Here is a 24,080-nt window from a genome sequence, read left to right on the forward strand (position 1 = left end):
CACGAACAATACAATAATGTGTGATGGGAAAGAAATCATGTTTTAAGAAAGTGATGTGTGTTATTCACCTGGTAATATCATGTTTGTGTCATATACACTTTTTTATTTAATTGTATCATATATACTTAGTATTTACCAACATTTTCTCTATTTGTACAGTTTTCTTCCTTGTAAAGTAGTGAAACTATATTTCAGCCAAGATACTAATGTGGGGAGGGGGGGGGGGGGGGAGTGTTCTGCAAACGATTTGAGAGAGATTTTAGGAGATTTTCGGAGGGAAGGAAAGATGACGACGCGTGAGTGGATGAACACTAGCTGGGCGGGGGCGGGGGGGGGGGGGGGGGGGGGGGGAAGAAGAGCAATGTCGAGCCGGGGTAGCTCAGAAGCGACCTATATGGCACTAGGTTAGCACCAATGCGTCTGGCGCTGAGCTTAGTGACCTCAGCGACAAAACCCCTGCCACGTCGACGGGAGATCTGCTCGGCCGCCACGCTCGGTAGGGGTCAGCGCTAAGGCTAACCTTAACGCCATCTGCCATGGCGTTGAACCCGCGGTTTATTTTTGGATGAAGTTTTTTTTACGATCTAGTTCGAAATAAGTTTTCATAAAGGGTCAATTTGTAAAAAGAGTTTTAAAAAACAAAACGCACCAACCAAATCTGCACCACGGAAAGAAAAGAAAAACCCTAGACCAATGAGTAAATCCCTAATACTAAAATCTTACTGCAGAGTGCAGACTGACGAGAATACGAGAGACGAGCCCCTCCTTCTCGTGTCCGGCGAGGACACCGGAGGCGGAGGAGTAAGCAGCCGGACGGAGCGGTGGCGGCGGCGGCGGCGGCGGACTCGAGTTTCTCCGGAGGCAATGACGCGCGAGAAAAGCTCACCGTATTGCTATTGACTATTGAAAGCCTTTACGCAAGCAGAGCCGGCAATGCGTCGGCACTACGCCGTCCTTCTCCGCCGCGCCGCCTCCCTGCCGTCTCTCCCCCTCGTGGCGTCCCTCCACGCGGCGGCGCTCCGCCGAGGCGCCGTCCTGGCCCCGTCCCTCATCCACGCCTACTCCGCATGCGGCGACCTCGCCTCCGCGCGCAATCTGTTCGACGAATTGCCCCCGCGGGACCGGACGCTCTCCGCGCGCACGGCGCTGGCCAGCGCGATGTCCGCTCACGGCCGGTGCCGGGAGGTCCTCGACCTCTTCGCCGGCCTTGCGGAGGAGGAGATGGACGACAAGGCGGTGACCGCGGTTCTCGCCGCGTGCGCGAGGGCCGGGATGGTGGACGAAGGGAGGAGGGTGTTCGCGACGGTGAGGAGGAGGCCGGCTCTGCAGCACTACACGTGCATGGTGGAGATGCTGGGGCGCGCCGGCGAGGTCGAGGAGGCGGAGCGCCTGGTGGCGCGGATGGGGGCGCGCCCGGACAGGGTGATCTGCGCCGTGCTCCTCGCCGCGTGCCGGGTGCACGGCCGCGTCGATGTGGCTGGGAGAGTGCACGGGTTGATGCGCCGGTATGGCATTGCCTGATCTTTGCACTTGCTGCTTGAAGCTCACAAATCCTGAAAAGTTGAAGCTGATTGGAAACTGATGGGAAGGTGGAAATGTTTGTTCTTCAAGTGCATTATTCTGTAATTCTGCAATGCAATGCAGCAGAAGCCCCAACGGTGCAACCGTGCAATCATTGTGGTTTGAGGCTTCTTTTTTAATGGAGGAGTTTATTTTCAGCTCTTCCGGGAATTAGATCATTCCTTATGAAATTCAGAAGGGGCTTTGCATGATGGGTGGTGGGCATTGCATGAATTTGATGCGAAGAGAAATGGATGGAAAGGTGGTAACCATTGTTCTGGCAGTTTAGAGGGACTGTGTGAGTGCCAAGCAGGTGAAAATGTGGATTCTATTGAAGGCTATGTCAGTTTCATACTGTCATGTGTAGCAGGGGCAACATTATGACAGTGTATGAACCAAATGAGTGTCAGTCATTTCCTTGCTGGCCTTGTATGGTTGCATACTTTGACATCTACCACACTGAAATGCCAGTCAGTTTTCTCATTTTCAGATTGTGCCTGGTCGGCTTCTTTCACATTGATTAATGGATCCAGCAGTGCAGCACACAAAGCAGTAGCTGGTAAGTTGTCAAGTTAACAAACTGAACTGTCAAACTTGAGTAATTGCTGAAGAGCAGGTTTGTCAAAATTTCTGCAAAACTGTCAAACTTGGATAGCAAGGCAGGAAAAGTCTATTAGGACTTTGTCAAGTATGATGTCGCTTTGCTGAAATTTATTCAGAATCAAGTTATGAATCTCCATTGTTCTGGCAAATCTCACGTTATGGGATTGTACCTGCTGCTATGCAAAGGGTAGTTAGTTAATTGGAGCTTGCAATCTCCTGTGCCTACAGCTTTGTGAGGGGCTACCATGAGTGAATTATGCGTTCGCAAAAAAATACCATGAATGAATTATCAGTTCTGAACTTGTGAATTTGTTTTATCTCGAGTTGGTGTGAATAACTTGTCTGGCATTTGATTGGAGCTCTTGGGATCCTTCAGATAACTTGGATATGGCTGTAAAAGAATAAAGAGTTGGGCCTACGAGTTCAAGACTCTGATAGACTGATGCTGGCAACCTGATTGTGCAAACTGGCAGGAAAAAGAGGTAAGACAAATACAGGAGTGCCATCTCCATCTTAACCTTTTCTTGAGTCTTGATGAATTGATGAAGAAAAAGAGCCATAATTTTCACGGCTGCCAGAGCAACTCTTTCCTGTGCCAGACATTGCTATGCTGAATTGCTGATGCTGACACTTGTAGATGACTAGAGAAACATCAGCAACACATGGTTGGCGGCCAAGAAACCCTGCACTGCAAAGCAGCTTCCTGCCCAGGAAATATACTGAAGATGAACTTGACTGCAATGGCGCTTTCTGCCGAAAAATTTGCACCGCGCATTTTTCCTTCCACAGGTTACAGGTACAGTTTCTCTCGAGAATGTACCAGATTCAGATCCCCCGTGTCACAGTGAGTGGCGTTTCCTCAACGGTTGTTTGCCAAGAACAAACACAGCCGTTGCTTTCGATGTTTTGATGGATCTGGAGTGAAAGTCTGCATGATTCCAAACTGAAGTTGCCGTGCAGAAGTATGTTAGTGTTGCTTGCAGTCTTGTTTTGTCATTCGTGCTAATCTGAATGAGTACTTCCAGCAAGTGTGTTTCTCGTGTCTGTCTTTTGCTGCTAATGGATATGTCTTGTGTTCTGCTAACCACACTTGAATTCAGTTTGTTTGTTTGGCCTGGAAGTCTTCAAATTTCAGCCAGTTTTTTCTTCTCTGGATCACTATTTCGCGTTATATACAGACTGATTAATTTCTTTCAGTTGTAACTTGGTCTCTCTTTTTTCCCCTGATGTAAAGTTAGTGCATGATGAGAAATGTGATTACCTTGTAGTTGGACCAGTCTACTGAGTTCAAGTTCTATACTTACACGGTAACTTGTATTTATAGCTAATTATTCTTTTAGTGGTAGACGATAGCGACATACCCGTTAATAGTGATGTGCTGTTTACGGTAATTTCTTTAATCTCAAGATATACCGGCATAGTCTTTCCAATATGTTCATAGGGTAAAGTGTGTGTGCATACGCTCACGTATGCGCAGGTTGCGAGTTTTTGCGTTTATATTGAGTTTTGTAAAAGAAAAAGGAGAAACTACAAATAAAAATGTGATTTGCCATGTGTTTGACTGACATTGCTACCAACGGCCGGTATCAATCCATGTCATGTCTGTCAGGATCATCGTCCATCGCCTTCGTTTCCCCCCGGAAAGTGTCGATCCTGGCCGTTGATTCCGCGCATTAGCCACCCCACCTCTCCGCGTGGGCCCCGCCAAATCTCCTCTTCTCTTCTTCCACCGCCGCGGCGGCTTCGCTTCGCTTCCCAATCCTTCACATCCACCACCGCCTCCTCCTCCTCCCCGCACGCCTCGCCGTCGCCGGCGAAAACCCTAGCGGCGATCTCCTCGTACCCATGGCCAGCTACGGCGTCGACACGCGGCCGGCGGCCGCGGCGGCGGGAGGCGGGGGAGCGGGAGCGGGAGCGGCGGGGGAGGGGGCGCTGTCGTTCCTGTCGCGTGGCCTCCGGGAGGACCTGCGGCTGATCCGCGCGCGGGCGGGGGAGCTGGAGACGTTCCTGACCGCGCCGGTGCCGGAGCCGGAGCTGCTCGCGCGGCTCCGGCGCGCGTACTCGTCGTCGGCGGGGACCACGCGGCTGGACCTGTCGGCCATCGGGAAGGCGTTCGGGACGGGGGTGGTGGGGAGGGGGAGCAGGGGGGCGAGGTGGGGGTGGGAGGAGGTCCAGGAGGCCGAGGAGTGGGAGCCCATACGGATGGTCAAGGCGCGCCTCAGGGAGATGGAGCGGAGGCGTCAGTGGCAGGCCACCGACATGCTCCACAAGGTCAAGCTCAGCTTGGTGAGATTCCATACTTCCTGGAGACTTTACCGAACTCTTACTAATTGCCCCTGGAAGCAGGAATAACTTAAATTGAGTACGATGGTGAAAGGAATAATAATTGATATGGTTAGGTTCACTTTCGATGTGTGTTTCATTCCGGGATTTATTAGCCTGGTATTGGAGAAATTTTGTGGTTCTCTTGAGCTCCATATCGAATTTTATAGTACAGCCTGGGACAAAAAAGAAATATTGCAGGGTGATCAAGTTGAAATGGGGTCAACTGAAATGCTCAGGTTAATATGTGACAGGCTTGGGAAATATGAAACGGATCAAATTGGTCTTCTAGGGTAGCTTAGCTATTAGTTATTATGGTTCATAGCTGTACTTGTAGTTGAAAACTGGAGTATACAACCTCAACATGATGTTCAAATTGATCTCGGTAGCTATTCCCCAATATCTGCCCATCATATCAACATGATGCTCAAATTGATCTCGGTAGTGATTCCTCAATAGTCAATATTTTCCCATCATATCTTATAAAGATCAAAACTCTGGAAGAAATTAAGCGATAAGGGTGCTAGGCAAGTCTTAGGCATATTCCATGCCTTGTGATTTTTAGCTTTTCTGAGGTTGATTAATTCAAATTGAAAATTTTCTACAAAATGGGCTAGTGAAAAATTAGTACCGATTGGAACTGGAGGCTCAAATGTTAAACTGATGCTACACTCTGTAATGAGTTAATGGTACCTGAAAATCTAACCAACTCTCGTTTTCCATGTTTGGATTTACGGTTTCCTTTAGACTTAACAAAGAGTGCAAAGCCCACATGAATGAATTGTATTGATTCAAAAGGGAGTACATGGGGTGAAAAAAAGACCATGTTGAACACAGTAGCAATGGCCCCCAAGGCATATACGCAGAGTAGTGGGAGGTTTTGCTATGGAAAATAGAATATCTGAAGCTATATTTGTAACTTCTTGTTTACTGTGAATCTGTGATGTGAGTGAAGAATTTCAAATTTTACTTAGATGTATCAGCAATTGAAAAATAAACTTGTAGTTATCAAATATTGTTTCTGATTGCTTGCTTGTAAATGCACAGATCTTAATTAGGTTATTCTTTACACGCTACAGCCTGCTCTAGTAACCTACGAATAGAACACATGTTTTTTTTTGACGCAAAAGGTAGAGAGACTCTACCTTGAATAGAACACATGTATGATCTCACTATATTGATGTACCATTCTGTTCTTTATTGCAGAAATCAATGAGCTTTGTACCTGAAGCATCTGAGGTAGTAATCTTGTTTCATATCCTCTTGCAATATGCATTCAAGAATGACCATTTTATACACATACTAGTGTTTGCTTGTCATTGTCAAGGAATTTACTTCTCCCTGTATGAATGCCTTGTAAAGTTGTAGTACAGACTAGCAAGGGTTTTTTTAATATGAAGGAATTAACTCTGCAAAATGTTGCCTTCAGTTCATTTCTGCTGCGTATGTACTACTAATTTTGGATGTGTAGAGTTCTGTTTGTTTCCAGAACGAAGACCATAGAACTGTTGTTTTGTATATCACTGTTCAGATATATTTGTATCATGTTACCTCATTAAATCTTTTGTCTAAATAAACTTGACCATCAAATTTTTTATAAAAAAATTTAACCATGCCACCTTGTGATCTTCAGAACATGGTTTCAACAGCATTGATATGTTGATAACACTGCGTGATTTATTCATTGCTTTAATCAGTACTGTTGTAATGTAGGAAGTTCCACCGCTAGATTTAGGTGAACTCCTGGCATATTTCCTAAAGCAATCTGGGCCATTGTTTGACCAACTTGGTATAAAAAGAGGTATGAAGTTTGACTTTATTTTTTTTATTGCATTCTAGATCTTCAGAGATTTTATATTTTGAAGTTTGAGACTATGTTGAGCTGATTTTTCTTTGTCATATGCTATAGACGTGTGCCATAAGCTGGTGGAATCTCTGTGCAGCAAACGCAAGGACCACCTTGCATATAATTCATTTCCAGCAAGTGAACCATCCGCATTCAGCAATGACAATGCTGGTGATGAACTTGACCTAAGAATAGCTAGTGTCGTGCAAAGTACAGGACACAATTATGAAGGTGGATTTTGGAATGATGGGCATAAATATGAAACAGCTGACAAGAGGCATGTTGCGATAGTCACCACTGCCAGTCTTCCCTGGATGACTGGAACAGCTGTAAATCCTTTATTTCGAGCTGCTTACTTGGCTAAGTCTTCCAAGCAAGATGTAACCTTGGTGGTGCCTTGGCTTTGCAAGTCTGATCAAGAACTTGTGTATCCCAATAGCATGACATTTAGTTCTCCACAAGAACAAGAAGCTTATATGAGGAGTTGGCTGGAAGAAAGGGTTGGTTTCAAGACAGACTTCAAAATATCATTCTATCCTGGAAAGGTAAGGGTTCTCTTTTCATAACAAGTGAATAACCTTGCAACATTGTGTTCATTACTTGTCTAATATCAATTGTTTGCAAAGTATAGTTTCAAAAAGAACGGAGAAGCATAATTCCTGCGGGGGACACTTCACAATTTATACCATCAAAGGAAGCTGACATTGCTATTTTGGAAGAGCCTGAGCACCTGAACTGGTACCATCATGGGAAACGTTGGACTGATAAATTTAATCATGTTGTTGGTGTTGTGCATACAAATTATTTGGAGTACATTAAAAGGGAGAAGAATGGTGCTATTCAAGCCTTTTTTGTGAAGCACATCAACAATTTGGTTGCCAGAGCATATTGCCATAAGGTACTCAATTAAGTAGGGTCTGCAATGTTCAAGTGTGACAATGTGAAGTTTCTATCATGTAGCTAACACATAAGTATTCAAAAATTATGTAATTTAGTTGATTTTCCTTACTGAGCTGATGGTTGGTACAACATAGGTTTTGCGACTGTCAGGAGCTACACAAGATCTCCCCAAGTCCATGATCTGCAATGTACATGGTGTCAATCCCAAGTTTCTTGAGGTTGGAGAGAGAATTGCAGCAGAGAGGGAATCTGGCCAGCATTCTTTCTCCAAAGGAGCTTATTTTCTAGGGAAGATGGTCTGGGCCAAAGGTTACAGAGAATTGATAGATTTGTATGCCAAACACAAGAGTGATTTGGAAGGCATCAAGTTGGACATCTATGGAAATGGTGAAGATTCACATGAGGTGCAATCAGCGGCTATGAAGTTGAACCTAAACCTTAACTTTCATAAAGGCCGGGATCATGCGGATGATTCTCTTCATGGGTAAAAGACAGAGCCTCTCACTGCCTGACATCTTCCTACATCTTTAGATATAGTTAATTTGAATGTTTCTCCTGTTTTTTTTTTCTTTCAGGTACAAGGTTTTTATAAATCCAAGCATTAGTGATGTCCTTTGCACTGCGACCGCTGAGGCATTAGCAATGGGTAAGTTTGTTGTCTGCGCAGACCACCCATCGAATGATTTTTTCAGGTCATTCCCGAACTGTTTGACATATAAAACATCGGAGGACTTTGTCGTGAAAGTGAAGGAAGCAATGGCACGCGATCCACAACCCCTCACACCTGAGCAGAGATACAACTTATCCTGGGAGGCCGCAACACAGAGATTCATGGAGCACTCCGAGCTGGACAAGGTCCTGAGCAGCAGCAACAGGGACTGCACCACCAGCACCAGTGGATGTGGTAAAAGTGGAGACAATAAGATGGAAAAATCAGCCTCGTTGCCAAACATGTCAGACATGGTAGATGGTGGGCTGGCCTTCGCCCACTACTGCTTCACTGGCAATGAGCTCCTCAGACTGTCAACCGGAGCAATACCCGGCACCCTCAATTACAACAAGCAACATAGCTTGGACCTCCACCTCTTGCCGCCTCAGGTACAGAACCCAGTATACGGCTGGTAAGATACTCCATATATACAATTAGTAGTAGTATTTCTCTCAGCACATAGATAGCTCTGTAATTTGTTTGTAACACTAGTTTTCGTTTTTCTTTTTGTCTACCATATGCCGAAGGCAATCTTGTTCATTATTATTGCAAACTACTACTACAGTACTACTACAAACTACATGTGTTAGATAGAAGTGCCATTTTCACTGGCCTTCATATTCATATTAAAGCAGAGTTGTTCAGATTTCAGAGTTTGAGTAGTGTCACCGGCATTGATCAAACCCTGCATGCGCATATCTCTGTCACAACTAGTTACTAATCCATTCCATACCATACCAAAGTTGGCTGATGGTTGTTGCTGTTTGGTATTAGAAGCCCACGCCATCTCCTTTGTGCTTGCATGCACAAGATAAGTCCATCCAATCCATGGCAGTGCTGTGCCTGTGCCTGTGCGTGCGCTTGCTCCTTGCATGCGTGCACCACAATGGTGGTGGCACTGTCGCACTCATGAACTACTGCTCCTGGCTGCTGCTGCTTTTCTAGGCTCTACCTTACCTTTCTTTCCATCCATCCATCTATCTACTACTCCCTTAGTCCCAAAAAAAGACAAACCCTGATTTCCGTGATCAACGTTTGACCGTCCGTCTTATTTGAAAAAATTATGAAAAAAATTAAAAAGATAAGTCACGTATAAAATATTAATCATGTTTTATCATCTAACAACAATGAAAATATGAATTATAAAAAAATTTCATATAAGACGGACAGTCAAAGTTGGATACGGAAACTCAGGGTTTGCCTTTTTTTTTTTGGGACGGAGGGAGTACTTGTATGTATGAGTACCATCATCGATGATCCATGACAGGCAAGAGAGCTTGGTATGCATGTATGTTTGTCTGGTCTACAATACATACAGCAAGCACACTGTTGTACTTGTACATGCTACTTGTATACTCTTGTAGAGAAGTTGTGGAGTAGTTGTTGTCTTGTAGAGAAGTATAGGGAGAGGCCAGTGCTATGCCATGTCATCTTTGTCCAGCAATCAGTACTAGTACTCCGTAGCATATGTGTTGGGTGGGGCCACACTGGCATTGCAATGGCAATGGCAATGGCAATGGCAATGGCAGGTCTATGTGTGTGTGGGCCTTCCTTTGCCCTTCCTGCACTGCCAATCTGCCATTGCCAGCCTCAGCAGCTACAGCTAGTAGTAGTAGCAGTAGTGTAAGCACACTAGCAGTAGCACACTAGCACTGCAAGGGTCGTCGTGTTGATGTGTTGATGCGAGGCGATTCGTTGCAGTGCCTGCCTGCTGGCTGCTGCTGCTCTATGCCATGAGGAAGAGGACCATGTGTGCAGCTTGTGCTCTGCAGTGATGCAGCGATGTTGTGGTGCAACGCATTTCATCCATGTACTATACTGTGTTATTATCCTATGTGTGCTGGTGGGGCTCTCTCTGATTCCATCACATTACTGTGTAGCACTAGCTTAGCACTAATGCACTTTGAGTAAGGGTGCTAATGTCTATTGTGGCCCAGAGGGTTAGTAGCCCACATTTTTTTTCCTCTTTCATTTGCAGCAATGAGTGAACTGGCATTGTTGGTATCTTCTTCAATTCTTTCCTCTGCTCATCAATTTTGACACCAATGTTCCATCTCTCTACTACGTACATGTCTGAAGAGTTTTTGTTCAGTGGAGTTGCATGTTTGATGGTACAATGTTTGTGTGAGTGAGGGGTGAGGAGGACAGGTCATGATCTAGCTCATGATAGAGGAGGCAGCCGCTACATGTTATAGGAGGTGCAGTGGTAGTAACAATAAGTAGTTCCACCGGCCAATGGGGTGAAGAAGATGATGATGGGATGGGACGTTGTGTTTATCCTCCTCTCCTGTGTTCACTTCTTCAAGCGCTGTTGCTAGCTTTTCACACCCATGGGCTAACGTTGCCCCTTTTCACGAGGCCGCCAAATTTGTCCGGACACAAACATGGGGATTTATGACCAGTTTGGAATCCATGAGGAAATATTTGAGTAGAACTTTAATTGTTCTATGTAAAATTTCTGTGAAAACCCTGTAAAATTAACCGTGCTTATCTAAGTATGTTATTAAGTTTGAATCCTCCATCCGAAACTGAAGATTTCGTTCGCACGCTTTTTAAATTTCTAAACAGAGTGTTTCATATAAAAATTTTCTATATACTTTTTTCTTGAAATACTTTTCTAAAGCAACTTTTCAACTTTGTTTCATATATATAAATTTTCAATATAAAATTATCTTGAAATACTTTTCTAAAGCGGCTTTTCAAATCTGTATTAGTTAATCCATTCACTTATATTCTCAAATAGCTACTACAGATCCATCAATCCGTCAATTTCAGCTATCTCAAACATAGCCAGCTATCCTACAGACAAACCAGGTATGAAAAAGGGAAAGGATAGGAGGTAGAAAGGAAATGAGACTTGAGAATGTAGTTGGTACCAACTATGCCCTCCTCATCCTGCTGCCTTTCTTGCCAACCATGATTAGGGCTTTAATCGGTAGAGGGAGTAGAACAAAGGTGAGAGCACCCCCATCTTGTGGGCACATGGATCCCTCATGCCAATCAACTGTGTAAGCTACTTCCTTTTTATCTACCAATTTTTTTTTTACCCTTCCAGCTGCTATGAGCTCAAGAGCCCTACCCCCTTCCATCAGAGAGAATTTCACATAACTTTTTGTAGGTTTCATACTTCAAATGTGAAAGGATAAAAAAATTAAGAAGGATGTTTTCTTAAAAATCAATGGAAGCCTAAAGTGTGCTTAGAAAGGGATCATCTCCCTAAATTTTCAGATAATGGAAAAAAACCGTTTACATTTCTGATACACACACACACACAAGTGCTAAGCACTTCATCAAATAAGGTAATAAACTAGTATTGTTTGTCCTCAATGTTAAGTGTAGAGCTGATTAGAACACAAGAATTATTTCCAACTCTTGCATGAAATGAATGAATTGATTCTTTCATATTCCTATGAATTTTTGTGATATTCCTGCAATGTTATAAAAAAAATGGTGGGGCCTTAGTCAAACTATTACAACAGTCTACATTTATTAGATTACTGATGAAATGTCCACAGTGTGATAATGGCATGCATCCCACATGGCTCCCCAAAACCATATTATAGGTTGAAAATGCTACATCATTGATAGTAGCCAAATCATGTTTAAGAAAAGAGAGAGAGAGAGATGAATAAGGGGGACCCAACTTCACTGGTGTCACCGCTGATCCATCTGTGCCCCTTTGCTGAGGCCAATATCACCATCAGATTTTTGTGGGGGCAAAGCTAAGCAGCCTTCACATTTTTTTCACAAAAAAATAAGAATAAAACAATTGCTAGCTTCTCTCTCTCTTTCTCTCTCTAGGGTTTGTATGATTTGCAAGAGGCCAAGGTCAAGATTCTCATACAGATCATGTCTTGTAGTGAGTGGGTTGGTGTATAGCCAATTCAACATCTTCCTTTCCTCCCTCCTCTTGCATTCCCTCTTGCCCAGGGCACCCAACAGCTCATCTCATTCTGCTGCATATGCTGTTCCCTGTACTGCTTGTCTCACTCTCTCATCATGTTCTATGGACCAGCCATAAATAACCATTTCACCAGATAATGTGAAGCCAGAATTTGATTTTTTTTGTATATGTATTTTTTTTCCAATAGGAATGAGGTTAACTTTACTCACATGAGTTGTGGTTAAACTTGTACTAGTAGAAAACATTTCAGATGACAAAAGAGACAGAGGAGGTTGGATTAGTGCGCAGCTTTTCTAGATTATTAAGCCTTCACCTATATTGGATTGGATTAGGTCATCTATTAAATTATTACCAAACAAAAGAAAATGACACGTGTTCAATGATGGAGTACATGTTTTGTTTTGTGACTTCCAAGCTAACAGTGAGAACACTGGCGGAGCCAGAAAATTTTCACGTCTAGGGCTGAGCTAATAGGATCTCAAATATTTTCATAAATTACATAGCATTTTTCAAGATTATAATAGGGATTAAGGAGCTAGGCATGGGGCCCAAGCCCTACCTGCCCCATGCCTGATTCCGCCCCTGAGTGAGAACTTATTTTTTAAATAGTTTTGGATAATTCACAAAAATGATGTTTTTTTCTTCTCTCTTCCCATCCTATATAAGCTTTTTAGGTTTCTGGCTGAAAGGAGAAGCAAAACAATCTTTGATTCAATGTTTCGAACATCTTTCACATTTGTTGGACTGGTCAAGAACACAGCACTTTATATCCAAATCTCTTAACATCACACTTGAAAGGGATGCTTCTTTTAGTTTATGGGTGCATCTTGAACAAAATGTCCTCACATTTTCCCATGAGCTACTTTGGCAAATATTGTACTAATATAAATTTGATCTGGGAACTGCCCAGTGGTTACAAGGAAAACAACATCTTTCAACAGCCAAGACCAAATCCTTTTTTGAAGGGACAACAAGATCAAACGACAAAGATCTCATCTTAGCAAAAAGCTGGACACACATGTTTACACACCGAAAACTTTCATCAGCATTAACTGACAAGTAGGTCACTAAGGACTTAAAAGCCCATTTGTCAGTTATTGTTTGTTAATCAGGCTTATCTTACCCACATGAGCCAACTAATCTGACTGTCAGAGAAAGGAAAAGTGAGTGGAGTTAACAACGAATATTTTAATTTTAAACAATTCCAAACATCCATTTCAGCTAAGACAACTTTATTGGAAAAGGTTTCAATTAAGCAAAGACAGCAGCCTCTGCCATCTGAATGGCTTAGCCTTTGCTTTTTTTTTTCTTTCCATCTTCTTTATGAAAATCAATATTATATGTTTGTTAAATTGAAAACTACCCCACCACCCCCTCAAAAGCATACACGACCGCATAATATGTACTCCATGGCCTCCTTTTGAAGGTCCATATTGGCATCATTGTAAATGCTCCAAAATGTTAAGGGTATGTTTGAATATAATAATAAAGTTACTAAATTGTTCTGAGTTTTTGGGGACATTCCGATTGCTGAATGTTTTTCTATGTTATCCGGGTTGTCTTGTTTGAAAGAACTTTTTTTTTTGGCTGTATAAAGTTTTGCAAAAAAGTTGTAGCAAGGCCAAAATGACAATAGAAGCATAACAAGATGTTGAAAGAAAATTTATCAAAAGATCTAATTCATGTTGAGAAAATTATTTTTCTAGTAGTAGATGTTCTTGTTCGTTGCAAGACGAGTGAGAAACAAGAGCATGAGACCAGAATCCTTCGTTTACCAAAATTCAAGCATGTGGCGTCTGAAATGTTTATTCGAGTATTTGAAAAGTACAAATATATATTAAAAAACTTGATGATTGAGCATGAATTTCCATTTTGTTTTTGACAATGAAAATATAACGTTAGACTTCTGCACTAACCAAGGATGCAGACAAGTATATTTATCAGCATCAGTATTTAAATTAGTAGAATTATGTAGCCGCATGACTCCACCGTACTAATGTTAGTCGCTTAAAGAGGCCATGGTGACATAAGATACAAGAAATGAGAGAGATGAAGTTGAAAATGAAGGGTATAATAGTCTATTTTCTTAAATTCCATTAAAAATATAAAATATGTTCAAAAGGGCTACATAATCAATTAAATGGCTTCATTAAGGCTGAGTTCTTTGCTTGGTGTTGGGAACTTCTCATCCCTCATACGTTAAACAGAACGACTCATTAATGAATGATTAATTAAGTACCCCCTCTATATTTTAATGTATGACGCTGTTGACTTTTTGACCAACGTTTGACCATTCGTTTTATTCAAATTTATTTTACAAATATGAAAATATTTATGTCATGCTTAACGAACATTGGATGACGGATCAAGTCACAATAAAATAAATGATAATTACATAGATTTTTTAAATAAGACGAATAATCAAACATTGGAAAAAAGTCAACGGCGTCATACATTAAAATATGGAGGTAGTATTAGTTATGTTTTTGAAAAATAGATTAATATAATTTTTAAAGCAGCTTTCACTAGATTTTCTTTAAAAAAAACACGCCGCTTAGTAGTTTGAAAAGTGTGCACACGCCGAGAGAGTTGAGTCAAGAACTTCAATATATAAAAACTAAGCCTAATAATGAGGCGTGCATCCAAATAAAGGATTTAGTGAAAGTATGGGTTTGTTTGGTTACCGATCATAACTTGCCACAATTTATCATGTATAAGGACGATAGTTAATTTTGATGAACTTATACAACTTGGTTGCAACCGTGGTTGTGGTAATATTTTGAATATTTTGTTCCAACTAACTAGGCTCCACGTGTCAATGATTTTTTAAAATAATATGACAAAATTCTCTTAGGTTCGTTAAGGCATGTCAAAGATTTTGAGTACATAAGCTTAGATAAGTTTGGAAAAATGGTGGCAACATGTAAGATAGCACCAAGCAACCTATATTACCCTTTTCAAATTTTATACACAATATAATTATTTTTTAATACTGATTTAATACACGGGAGTGCAATTAATATTTTCTAGCCAATCAAGTATGCAGAAGGGGAATTCAATCAATTTAAAATTTAAAATTTGATCAATAAGGAGGTTATAAAAGGGAATCTTTCTTCATATTATTAGGTTAAATCAAATCCGATATTAAATTATATTTTAAAGCAGAGATAGTAGTTTTTAAGCTTCAGCTTAATCTATCTTAATATATTTTTGGCTAACTAAAATTACCCTATTTCTTTTAAGACTAAAGTACAGGGCCGGTCCTTAAAATTAGAGCATGGTATCACTTAGGTTCATTGTCGGTAATATGGGCCCGGGGGTATTAGGTTTAGAGGGAGGAGGCCGCGCCCTGATGCCACGTGGCCCTCCCCCGAGGGGAGTCAGGCCTGAGGTGGGGTGGCGGCCACTCCTTCCCGAAAGACTAGTCGGAGGAGGCTACCCCCAATGCCACGTGGCCCTCCCCCGAGGGGAGTTAGGCCCGAGGTAGGACGGCGGCCACTCCTTCCTAGAGACTGGATGGAGGAGGCTGCCCTCCAATGCCACGTGGCCCTCCCCCGAGGGGGGTCGGGCCCGAGGTAGGGTGGCGGCCACTCCCTGGCCGAGACTAGAGGGAGAAGGCCACCCCAGGCGCCACGTGGCTCCTCCCCCCCCCCCCCGAGGGGGGATCGGGCCCGAGGTCGGGCGGCGGCCGCCTCCTCCCGTGACTAGGGGTCGGGCTCCCCCGACCCCCTCTCTAGGTCACCACGTACGGTGGGTTAGGTGTCCGCCTCCAGGTGCCCACCTACCCGCATTTATGGCGTCCCGAGCGGTTGCGCCACGCCGCATTTAATGTGGTGTGCAGTGCACTCAACCGGTCTGTGACCGGTCGAATGACCGATGGGACTGGCTAGTGCGCCTGTGCACTGCTCGTGTGTCAGGCGGCGTGCAGCCTGACATGTCCCATCAAATAGTGACGGTGAGAGGTTCTCATCCTCTTATCCCAGCCGGAGTCGGTCCTCCCGCTCTGGTCAAAGTAAGGCTCCTGTTTCCCGGTGTAATAGGAGCCCAAAAGTCTTCACCCATTAAATGGTGACTGACAGGGGAACCCCCCGTGTCAGGCGGCAAGATTTGATAGGCCCCATCATCAAGACGACGTGTGCTTGGCTTCCCAAGTCAAGAGACAAGACATGCATTTAATGCAAAGATTATAATACTTCTCCACCGGAGCTAGGTTAGGTTGTTGGGTCCATGTGGTAACCCCTTGAGGTATAAAAGGAGGTCCAGGCCTAGTGGTGGAGAGGGGGGGGGGGACTTCCGAGCGAACTGGCGCTTGGGTCTCGCAACCCCAAGCACTTGTGTTCTACATTCAATCAATCATGCACAGGAGTAGGGTATTACGCTTCTCAGCTGCCCGAACCTGTATAAACCTCTTTTATCTCATCGTCTTGCAGGGGCCTAACCCCCTCAAGATCACATAGCTCCGCTCACCAAATCCTCAAATCTCACCCGCTGCCCCCGGCCGAACTCACAAAGGGGGGCCTCACGGTTCCCTGGTGGAGGAGTTCCTTCTCCGACATTCATGATCTTGGAAAATTGATATTAGGGTCCGTGATCTTGTTTAAGTGAATCATTGCGGTCCAAAACACCTCTGAACGGGTTGACTGTCTTACATGGCGGTCCAGCGTGGCAACATATTTGCATTTTGGCCCATGCATTTTGCTTCCCCTTCGTCTGATCCAGTCTCTACTTCGCGTGGCGTCGGGTAAGGGTCGGTGGCTGGTCGGATTGCTCCGAGGAGATCGCGTTCTTGGAGAGAGAATTGTGCGCACGGCTAGACAGTAGCGACAAGAACAGCAATGACGTTCTCATCACAAACAGCTTAATGGTGTTTCTGTGTACTGCCGCGTCGTGCTGTTCGATCACAGCGTCGACTGGGACGACGGCGACAACTACAACGACGCAGCGGAGTGGGCGACGAGGCCCGACTGCGAGAGGACGGCCACGATGCTCGATGGCTTCTTGGCTATCCTTGACAACAGCGCAATGCTGTCCCTAGCGAGGTCGTCGGTGGAGAGCAAGGCGGCAAGGGCTGGCACGGTGCCCGCGGCGATGGCCCTGCCCTGGTTGGTCGCGCTTTGGAGCAGCCCATACAGGCTAACCATGGCGTTCTTCCGGTCACGGTATGCGCCGTCTGGGATGAGCTGGACCAGCGTCGGTATTACCTTCGGGATGCGTCCGGGTTGTTCGACGAGAGGTAGAAGAGGATGGCCACTATGTTATGCTGCGCCTCGGCCTTGGCAACGACGTTGATCACGTCGACAATGAGGCCAACGCTTCCGACCTCCACGATGGTCATCTGCCCGGCGGGGCGCTTCGAGAGGTTGAGCAGCGACGCCACGTCAATATCCTGCATGGCGGCGGAGGTGGAGGAGAGGAGGCATAGCAGCCAAGGCACGACGTTGTCGTCCACAAGGAACGCCCGGTAGAACACATTGTGCTCTGACAATTCCCGTGTCTCTGATGTCACCTTCCTCCGCTCCTCCGTCGCCCCCCTCGAGAGCTGTGTGACGTTGTACTCGACGGCGAGGCACGCGACGGCCGTGTCGAACGGCACGGCTATGATCGCGATGGCACCCTGGCAATAGCCACCACGGGTAGAGAAGAAGTTTTGGGGAAGAAGGGGTTGGATAAATACAAATATGTTGCCACATTGGACTGCCATGTAAGGCAGTTAACCTTGTCAGACGTGCTTTGGACCGTAATGATTCACTTAAACATGACCACAGACTGTAAGGTTGGAGGATGACTTAATTTGAGAGAGGGTATATACTCGAATACTAGATCGTCCTGTGAATGTTTCTCCAGTTTATCATAGGATTCCCCGTTTTGCCCCTGGTGGAGGGAATGATGGCTGTCTCGGGAGCTGCAAAGGCAGAGAGTGAAATAAAGAAAAGAGAAGCCAAATTAATAAAGACATGTAAACCAAGAAAAGCAAACTTCCTTCCAACAAACAACACCAGCAATATCACACTCTTCACAACCCCAACACCACCAAGCTAGCGACAAAGCCCGGCGATCTCAGCTCACCTAAGCTCGCCGCGCCGCCGCCGCACGCTTCTGCGTCTACCGGCGAGAGCTAGTTGCCGTCGTCGTCGTTCAGTGGCGGCTTGCTTGTTCAGTGACGACGGCTGCAGTAGTGCAGGGCCGGCCGACCTCCCGCGCACCCGTCGTCGTGGAGGCGTGATGGCTGCCCGTGCGGCGGCGGCGGCGAGGGGGGGAGGTGGCGCGCCGGCGAGGAGGGGCGGTGGTCTCCGCGCGAAGCAGGCCGGCCGCGCCAGCTGCCGCGGCGCCTAGAGCGCGTGGCGGGGGGGAGGCGAAACCGCCTAGAGCGCTTCGTCTGCGGTGCTCGCCTCGCCTGGTGGTGGTGTGCTTCGTCTGCGTGCGCGGCGGGCGGGGTCGCCGGAGCCAGGGTTTGTAGCGGCGGCGAGGCGGGGCGGGGATGGCCGTCGGGGATGCGCTGCGGCGGCTGTGCGAGGAGGTCGGGTGGTCGTACGCCGTCTTCTGGAAGGCCATCGGCGCCGCCGACCCCGTGTAAGCATCCTCCTCCTCCACATCCATCCTTCTCGAAAAAAATTCTCAATAACTTTTTTCTTTTTACTTCGTCCTCTCATCTCGTTTCCGTTATCCCTGAAATGTTTCCTTCTTCTTTTTTTGCTGTTTATTTTCTGAAAGTTCTGTTTCTTTTTCATCCCCTAGTTTTGTTAGTTGTGACAGAAACTTCATGGAGAAAATTTTATGAATCCTTTTTACCATGAGAAATTATTTAGGATTCTACAATTCTTGTCTTTAATACTAGCTAAAGAATGTTGCAAAAGCAAAACAGAGTGGTATGCTTGAGTAGTTAGGAAAAGGTTCGAATTTGTTGATTCATCTCGGATTATTATTCTGAAATTTGGCTTCTTGATGTAGTATGATACTTCTTCTTCTTCAGTATTTTGGTGTACTTCTTTAGTGATGATTTTTTGTTTTTGTGGTGCATTTCTTCCTGGGGCATGTGCAGTCATTTGGTGTGGGAGGACGGCTACTGTGGCCACGCATCATGCCCTGCTGGATCTGATCCTTCTGAAGCTCTGCCTACCGACGTCGGCTGTGCTGCTGCTGCTGACACCATGACCATGTGCTCCCTCGTCAACAAGGTTATGGCCTCGCAGGTTCATGTCGTAGGAGAAGGGTAAGCCTCTTTTTTTTTTCTTTTTTTTCTTCTCATTTGGTCAGATTCTGTTTTCTTGGTTGCTCCATGATTGTTTTGTTTGTAGTTAAGTGGCAATGTTCTTGGTTAGTTGCTCCTCACGTTCATGGATTGTGGTTGGCAGGACCGTAGGCCGTGCTGCTTTTACGGGCAACCATCAATGGATCATCCATGGTACTGCCAATGATCACGGGATTCCCTCCGAGGTAGCACCTCGCTTTCCCTCTGTAACGGTGTAAATGCAAACAAATTTCAGTTTTGTCTGGTTCAATTTTGCTTGGAGGAGGGAGGGGGGGAGGGGGGGGGGCATCATTTAAAGCATCAAGGCAGGGAATTTATGTAAAGTGGGGGAGCCTTCCTCTTGACTTTTGGCATTTAGTGAGCTTCTTTGATTTGCTGGGGCTAGTCTATCATTCATCGAAGAAATGTTCGTTGTTGGGATATGCTACTAGTAGAAAATGAGCAAACTTGGACCTGTTATATGGAGTTCAGGTTTATATGATGGCATTACTCTGATGCTTTGTCTTTGAGTAGACCTTAATGATATATACTTGCACAATGATCTTCCATGGTTCACTTGTCTGCATTGCACCTGGATTGTGTATTTTAATTATACTGCTTTGGAGATCTTATGCAATAGTTTTACCGTTGTAGGTTGCTGCTGAGATGAGTTATCAGTTCAGAGTTGGCATTCAGGTGAGTGGAAATGAACCTTGTGAGTGACATATTATTTGCTGATTGGGTGCTTCTGGAACTCATTAATTTTCCCACTGCAGACTATAGCGATTATTCCTGTTCTACCACGTGGCGTGCTACAGTTGGGATCTACTGGCGTGGTATGGAATACAAGTTCAAAATACATGCTGCATGTAACATGTGTATAGAAATCTTGCTGCCATATGAATTATAGAGTAAACAGTAGTTCATATGCTTTCCATGTTCAGTGATTGTTCTGTTATTGCACAAACTGTGCGGTACCAGTGGTCCATCAAGTTGTTGGAGTCAGTGCGGGCAGTTCCCTGTTAAAAAAAAAATCATCACTGAGGGATCCAGATAAAATGATAGTCCTGCAGTCCTTCTGTGGATGATAGTGGGAACTTAAAGAACAATTATGCATGGCCAAATGAGTACATGCCATTTGCAAAATTAAAATTTTGCTATATGGCACTGCAAAATACAATCTTTTATTTACACCAGATAATTTCAAAGCCTATTTTTCATGCTATTGTAAATTCAGAATGTGCTGGTGCAAAGTTATGGCAGCTTCCAGTTATTTCTTCCAGTGAAAAGCAAAGTAAGATCGTTTATAGTCCATTAGGTGGGTGTGGGTCAGCCATTGCTTTTGATCTGATGGATTAGATTCTATCATGTTACACCTGTTAGCATGGTAGTAGAATTTGTGGAGGGGTACCATAGAAGTGACCAAAGTGAGACCCATGTTGTTCAGTGATGTAAGTAGAATGTACTGTTTTGCGTGGAATTTCAATCAGCATCAGTGTGTGATTAATATTTCTAACATATGTACTTCATGTATGCTACTTACGGAATTACTGTGGTATGATAAACATTAGGATCTTTAAAAGGTGGGGTCAAGTTTTATGATTATCACCGGGGCTTTGTTAGCAGTTCTATTCTCCATGTATTTGAGTTAATTGCAGACTACTTTTTTGGCAGGTCCTGGAAAACAAAAGTTTCATGACACATGCAAAAAAATTATGCTCTCAGCTGAATAATCGATCAAGTATGGCTGTATCTTCTTCAGTTAAGAATAGTTCAAGCCAGCAGGGTCGTTCACGCCCTTTACATGGTGCCTCAAATGTTCAATCTACAGAGAATCGCTCAAAACTTTTCAGTCAATTCCCCGTGACTTGTGAACAATACAACCATCCTGATACCATGGCTGTGTCAGGTAGCACTTCACTTAATGCATGCATGAATGGATCTTTGCTTAAGATTGCACAACTGAATGGTCAAGCTGTCAGAGAGCACATTGTCTATTCCAAGCCTGATGTGAGGTTCATACAACAAGTTTATCGTGATGGCCAACTTGGAAGTAATGCACAGAGTATTGCTATGAGTTCAGATTTGATCTCATCGAGCTTGAGATCAGTACAAAAGCAGCCCCTGTTGATGAACAACATTAGCCAGCTAGAATATGGTGACGGTGCAGAAACATCAGCAGATTTACGGAAGAATGTCCTGTTGAAACCGCCTGTGTGCCTTGACCCCTTTATCCATGATCGAAACATCAATATATCTCATGGAATAACTGAGGTATCCAACGTCATAAATGATCACGGGAATTTTGATTTCCTCTCAGGAGGTGCCAGAGTTGTCAGAGCTAACTTATGTACCAGTGCAACAAGTCAAGTATTAGACCGAAGAAGCCATTCTGTTTCAGGAATGTTGCTGCATAGAGAACCTATAGTGTCTTGTGAGGTACCCCAATCTTCTGAATTTTCAACAAAAATGGGAAGTCTTGAAAGAGGGTCATTTCAAATTTCTTCAGCTCCATCTTCTGAATCTGATTTTCAGATTTCTAATGGTTTGAATACAAGTATTTCTCGAGAGAATCAATTAAGTGTGTCAAACCATATCTGCCAAGATCAAAAGATTAATGGAGTAAATGATCTGAGTGCTACTTTGAGCACAGAAAGAATGAACAATATGGATGGATGCAAGCCACCAGGCTTGTCTCTTGAGAGAACCTCTCCGCTGTTTATGGAGCAGAGTGTAGAGAATGACTTGTTTGATATACTTGGTCCTCAGTTTCATCACTTGTGCCACAATGCTGGTGCCGATTTGGTCCACTGGACTGATGCAAAACCAGAGAGTTCAGATAGAGATGTGCCTGAATCCTCTATTCATGCCGATTCCGCTCCTCTATTCAGTTCACGAGACAACGAGCTCTATTCTGGGATCTTCTCATTAACGGATACTGACCAACTATTAGATGCTGTCATCTCAAATGTTAATCCAGCTGGTAAGCAGAGTTCTGATGATAGTGCTTCTTGCAAGACTTCATTGACAGACATTCCTGCCACTTCTTATCTTTGTTCAAAAGAGATGAAGCAATGTGGATCCTCTGGCGTTCCCTCGGTGCTAATCAAGAATGAGTTTGCACAGTTTATTAAACAACCATGTCTCGCTGAGAACGCCGAGGATGGTTGCCTATCCCAGAATAATGGAATGCACAAATCTCAAATACGTCTTTGGATTGAGAGTGGACAGAGCATGAAATGTGAAAGTGCATCAGCTTCTAACAGCAAAGGTCTTGATACACCAAGCAAGGCGAACCGAAAGAGGTCTCGGCCAGGAGAGAGTCCTAAACCAAGGCCAAAGGATCGGCAGCTGATACAGGATCGTATAAAGGAGCTCCGAGAAATGGTACCTAATGGGGCTAAGGTATCCTCTAATGAATCTTTCTGGTTTTAAATAACTTTCATGGTAATTTGCACTTTATATAGCATATTTGAACTTAAGAGCAATTTTTGCAATGTTGACTTGTTAATTGTGATCACATTTTTTTCAACAGTGTAGCATCGATGCCTTGCTGGAGAAGACAGTTAAGCACATGCTTTTCTTGCAAAGTGTGACGAAGCATGCAGACAAGCTCAAGGATTCTACTGAATCCAAGGTATGGACATCTTTTTTGCTCTATCAGTTGATTATAGCATAGATGAAGGCACAAAAATTATATAATTCTTGTAGTTGGAAAAATCTACTTACACTGTTGATTATTCAAGCAGATTCTTGGCAGTGAGAATGGTCCTGTTTGGAAAGACTATTTTGAAGGTGGTGCAACTTGGGCATTTGATGTTGGCTCTCAGTCTATGACATGTCCAATCATTGTTGAGGATCTTGACCGACCTCGCCAAATGCTTGTTGAGGTAATTGTATCTGCTTGTTCTTTGCAATTGTATGTTTCTTGTGCAGTTGCACACTTGCACTGGCATATAATTGTGGTTCAGAACTTCAGATGCATTGACATTGGTATCCCTGCAGATGATTTGTGAGGATAGAGGCATATTCTTGGAGATAGCTGACTTCATCAAAGGACTTGGATTGACCATCCTAAGAGGTGCAATGGAAGCCCGTAAAAGTAAAATTTGGGCACGGTTTACTGTTGAGGTAATATATTCAAATATCTTTAGCATTATATTCTGTTAGTTTTCTAAATCTGAAGTAATCTGATATTCTTTTGCACTGCGAGCTGAATGGATTTCTATCACCTGCCATCTCTTCTGGCCTTATAGCTTTGCTGCTTGCAGCTTTGCATCCAACAAACAAAACCTGAATGATCATCTTCATGCAGGCAAACAGGGACGTGACCCGAATGGAGATCTTTCTCTCGCTTGTGCGCTTACTGGAACCCAATTGCGACAGCAGTGGAGCAGCGGAAAATGCTAACAATGTCAACATGCCTCTTGGCTTGGTGCACCAACCTGTTATCCCGGCGACAGGTCGAATCCAGTGACCACTGACAAGTAGATCAAGCAATCATCATCTTCAGGAAGACATCAAGTGCTAAGAGCAGGAATTCGGTTTCGTTCCTGCCATGACTAGCATTGCCAATTTGCTGGTGCACACCACCTGCTTTCATGTGACATCTTGCTGTGAAAATGTGCCATCTTTGCTGCGAGCCATCTGATCCCAAAGTCTAGAGCTGAACATGAGATGCATCAGAGAAGAGGGTCTGTTGATTGAGAGAATGTTCATTAGGCAGTGTTTAGTCTGTATAATCTTAGTCTTCTTTTTTTGTTCTTAATTCTGTCTTGACATATGTTAGTGGATTCTCTACTGTTATCCTGAATGCAAATTCTTGTGTTGGTTTGTTAACATTGAGAATCGTAAAGCCCCTTTTATATAAGTTTGTTCTGATGGTCATAGAACAAGAACTGTGAGCATGTGATTCAGTGATTGCCTACAATGCCCACGACCTGTGAAAGCTACATGATAATGCCTTTACAAGTCTGAAACATTTATTTTCATCATATTCCTTTGGCAC

The 24,080-nt window shown here is 44.1% G+C and overlaps 3 protein-coding genes across 4 annotated transcripts; all 3 read left to right on the top strand.

The window, feature by feature from the left end:
• The first annotated feature begins 717 nt into the window (after window positions 1-717).
• On the top strand, window positions 718-3,841 carry LOC127754534 (pentatricopeptide repeat-containing protein At5g15340, mitochondrial-like). The gene has a single exon (XM_052280096.1). The coding sequence runs from the start codon at window positions 934-936 to the stop codon at window positions 1,519-1,521; it is 588 nt and encodes a 195-aa protein (XP_052136056.1). The 5' UTR covers window positions 718-933; the 3' UTR covers window positions 1,522-3,841.
• Window positions 3,842-3,889: 48 nt separating this feature from the next.
• LOC127754533 (digalactosyldiacylglycerol synthase 1, chloroplastic-like) lies at window positions 3,890-8,591 on the top strand. The gene is made up of 7 exons (XM_052280095.1): window positions 3,890-4,449; window positions 5,692-5,724; window positions 6,199-6,286; window positions 6,395-6,876; window positions 6,963-7,229; window positions 7,366-7,715; window positions 7,807-8,591. The coding sequence occupies exons 1-7, from the start codon at window positions 4,009-4,011 to the stop codon at window positions 8,354-8,356; spliced, it is 2,211 nt and encodes a 736-aa protein (XP_052136055.1). The 5' UTR covers window positions 3,890-4,008; the 3' UTR covers window positions 8,357-8,591.
• Window positions 8,592-17,790: 9,199 nt separating this feature from the next.
• LOC127755122 (transcription factor LHW-like) lies at window positions 17,791-23,911 on the top strand. Of its 2 annotated transcripts, XM_052280759.1 has the most exons (10): window positions 17,794-18,414; window positions 18,884-19,054; window positions 19,197-19,278; window positions 19,727-19,768; window positions 19,849-19,908; window positions 20,747-22,477; window positions 22,608-22,709; window positions 22,822-22,962; window positions 23,078-23,203; window positions 23,388-23,911. In XM_052280759.1, the coding sequence occupies exons 1-10, from the start codon at window positions 18,323-18,325 to the stop codon at window positions 23,547-23,549; spliced, it is 2,709 nt and encodes a 902-aa protein (XP_052136719.1). In that variant the 5' UTR covers window positions 17,794-18,322; the 3' UTR covers window positions 23,550-23,911. The 2 variants fall into 2 exon arrangements, 1 of the variants encoding a protein (XP_052136719.1); XR_008012961.1 differs by lacking the exons at window positions 23,078-23,203; window positions 23,388-23,911 and having other exon boundaries at window positions 17,791-18,414; window positions 22,613-22,709.
• Window positions 23,912-24,080: the final 169 nt, after the last annotated feature.

Source organism: Oryza glaberrima, chromosome 11 (assembly GCF_000147395.1).
Source record: "Oryza glaberrima chromosome 11, OglaRS2, whole genome shotgun sequence".
Lineage (NCBI taxonomy): Eukaryota > Viridiplantae > Streptophyta > Magnoliopsida > Poales > Poaceae > Oryza > Oryza glaberrima.

Coding starts and splice junctions, on each gene's coding strand:
- LOC127754533 (XM_052280095.1), top strand. CDS start 4,009: ATGGCCAGCTACGGCGTCGACACGCGGCCGGCGGCCGCGGCGGCGGGA. Junction 4,450..5,691: donor ACAAGGTCAAGCTCAGCTTG/GTGAGATTCCAT, acceptor TCTTTATTGCAG/AAATCAATGAGCTTTGTACC. Junction 7,230..7,365: donor CCAGAGCATATTGCCATAAG/GTACTCAATTAA, acceptor GGTACAACATAG/GTTTTGCGACTGTCAGGAGC.
- LOC127754534 (XM_052280096.1), top strand. CDS start 934: ATGCGTCGGCACTACGCCGTCCTTCTCCGCCGCGCCGCCTCCCTGCCG.
- LOC127755122 (XM_052280759.1), top strand. CDS start 18,323: ATGGCCGTCGGGGATGCGCTGCGGCGGCTGTGCGAGGAGGTCGGGTGG. Junction 18,415..18,883: donor ATCGGCGCCGCCGACCCCGT/GTAAGCATCCTC, acceptor GGGCATGTGCAG/TCATTTGGTGTGGGAGGACG. Junction 19,279..19,726: donor ATCACGGGATTCCCTCCGAG/GTAGCACCTCGC, acceptor TTACCGTTGTAG/GTTGCTGCTGAGATGAGTTA.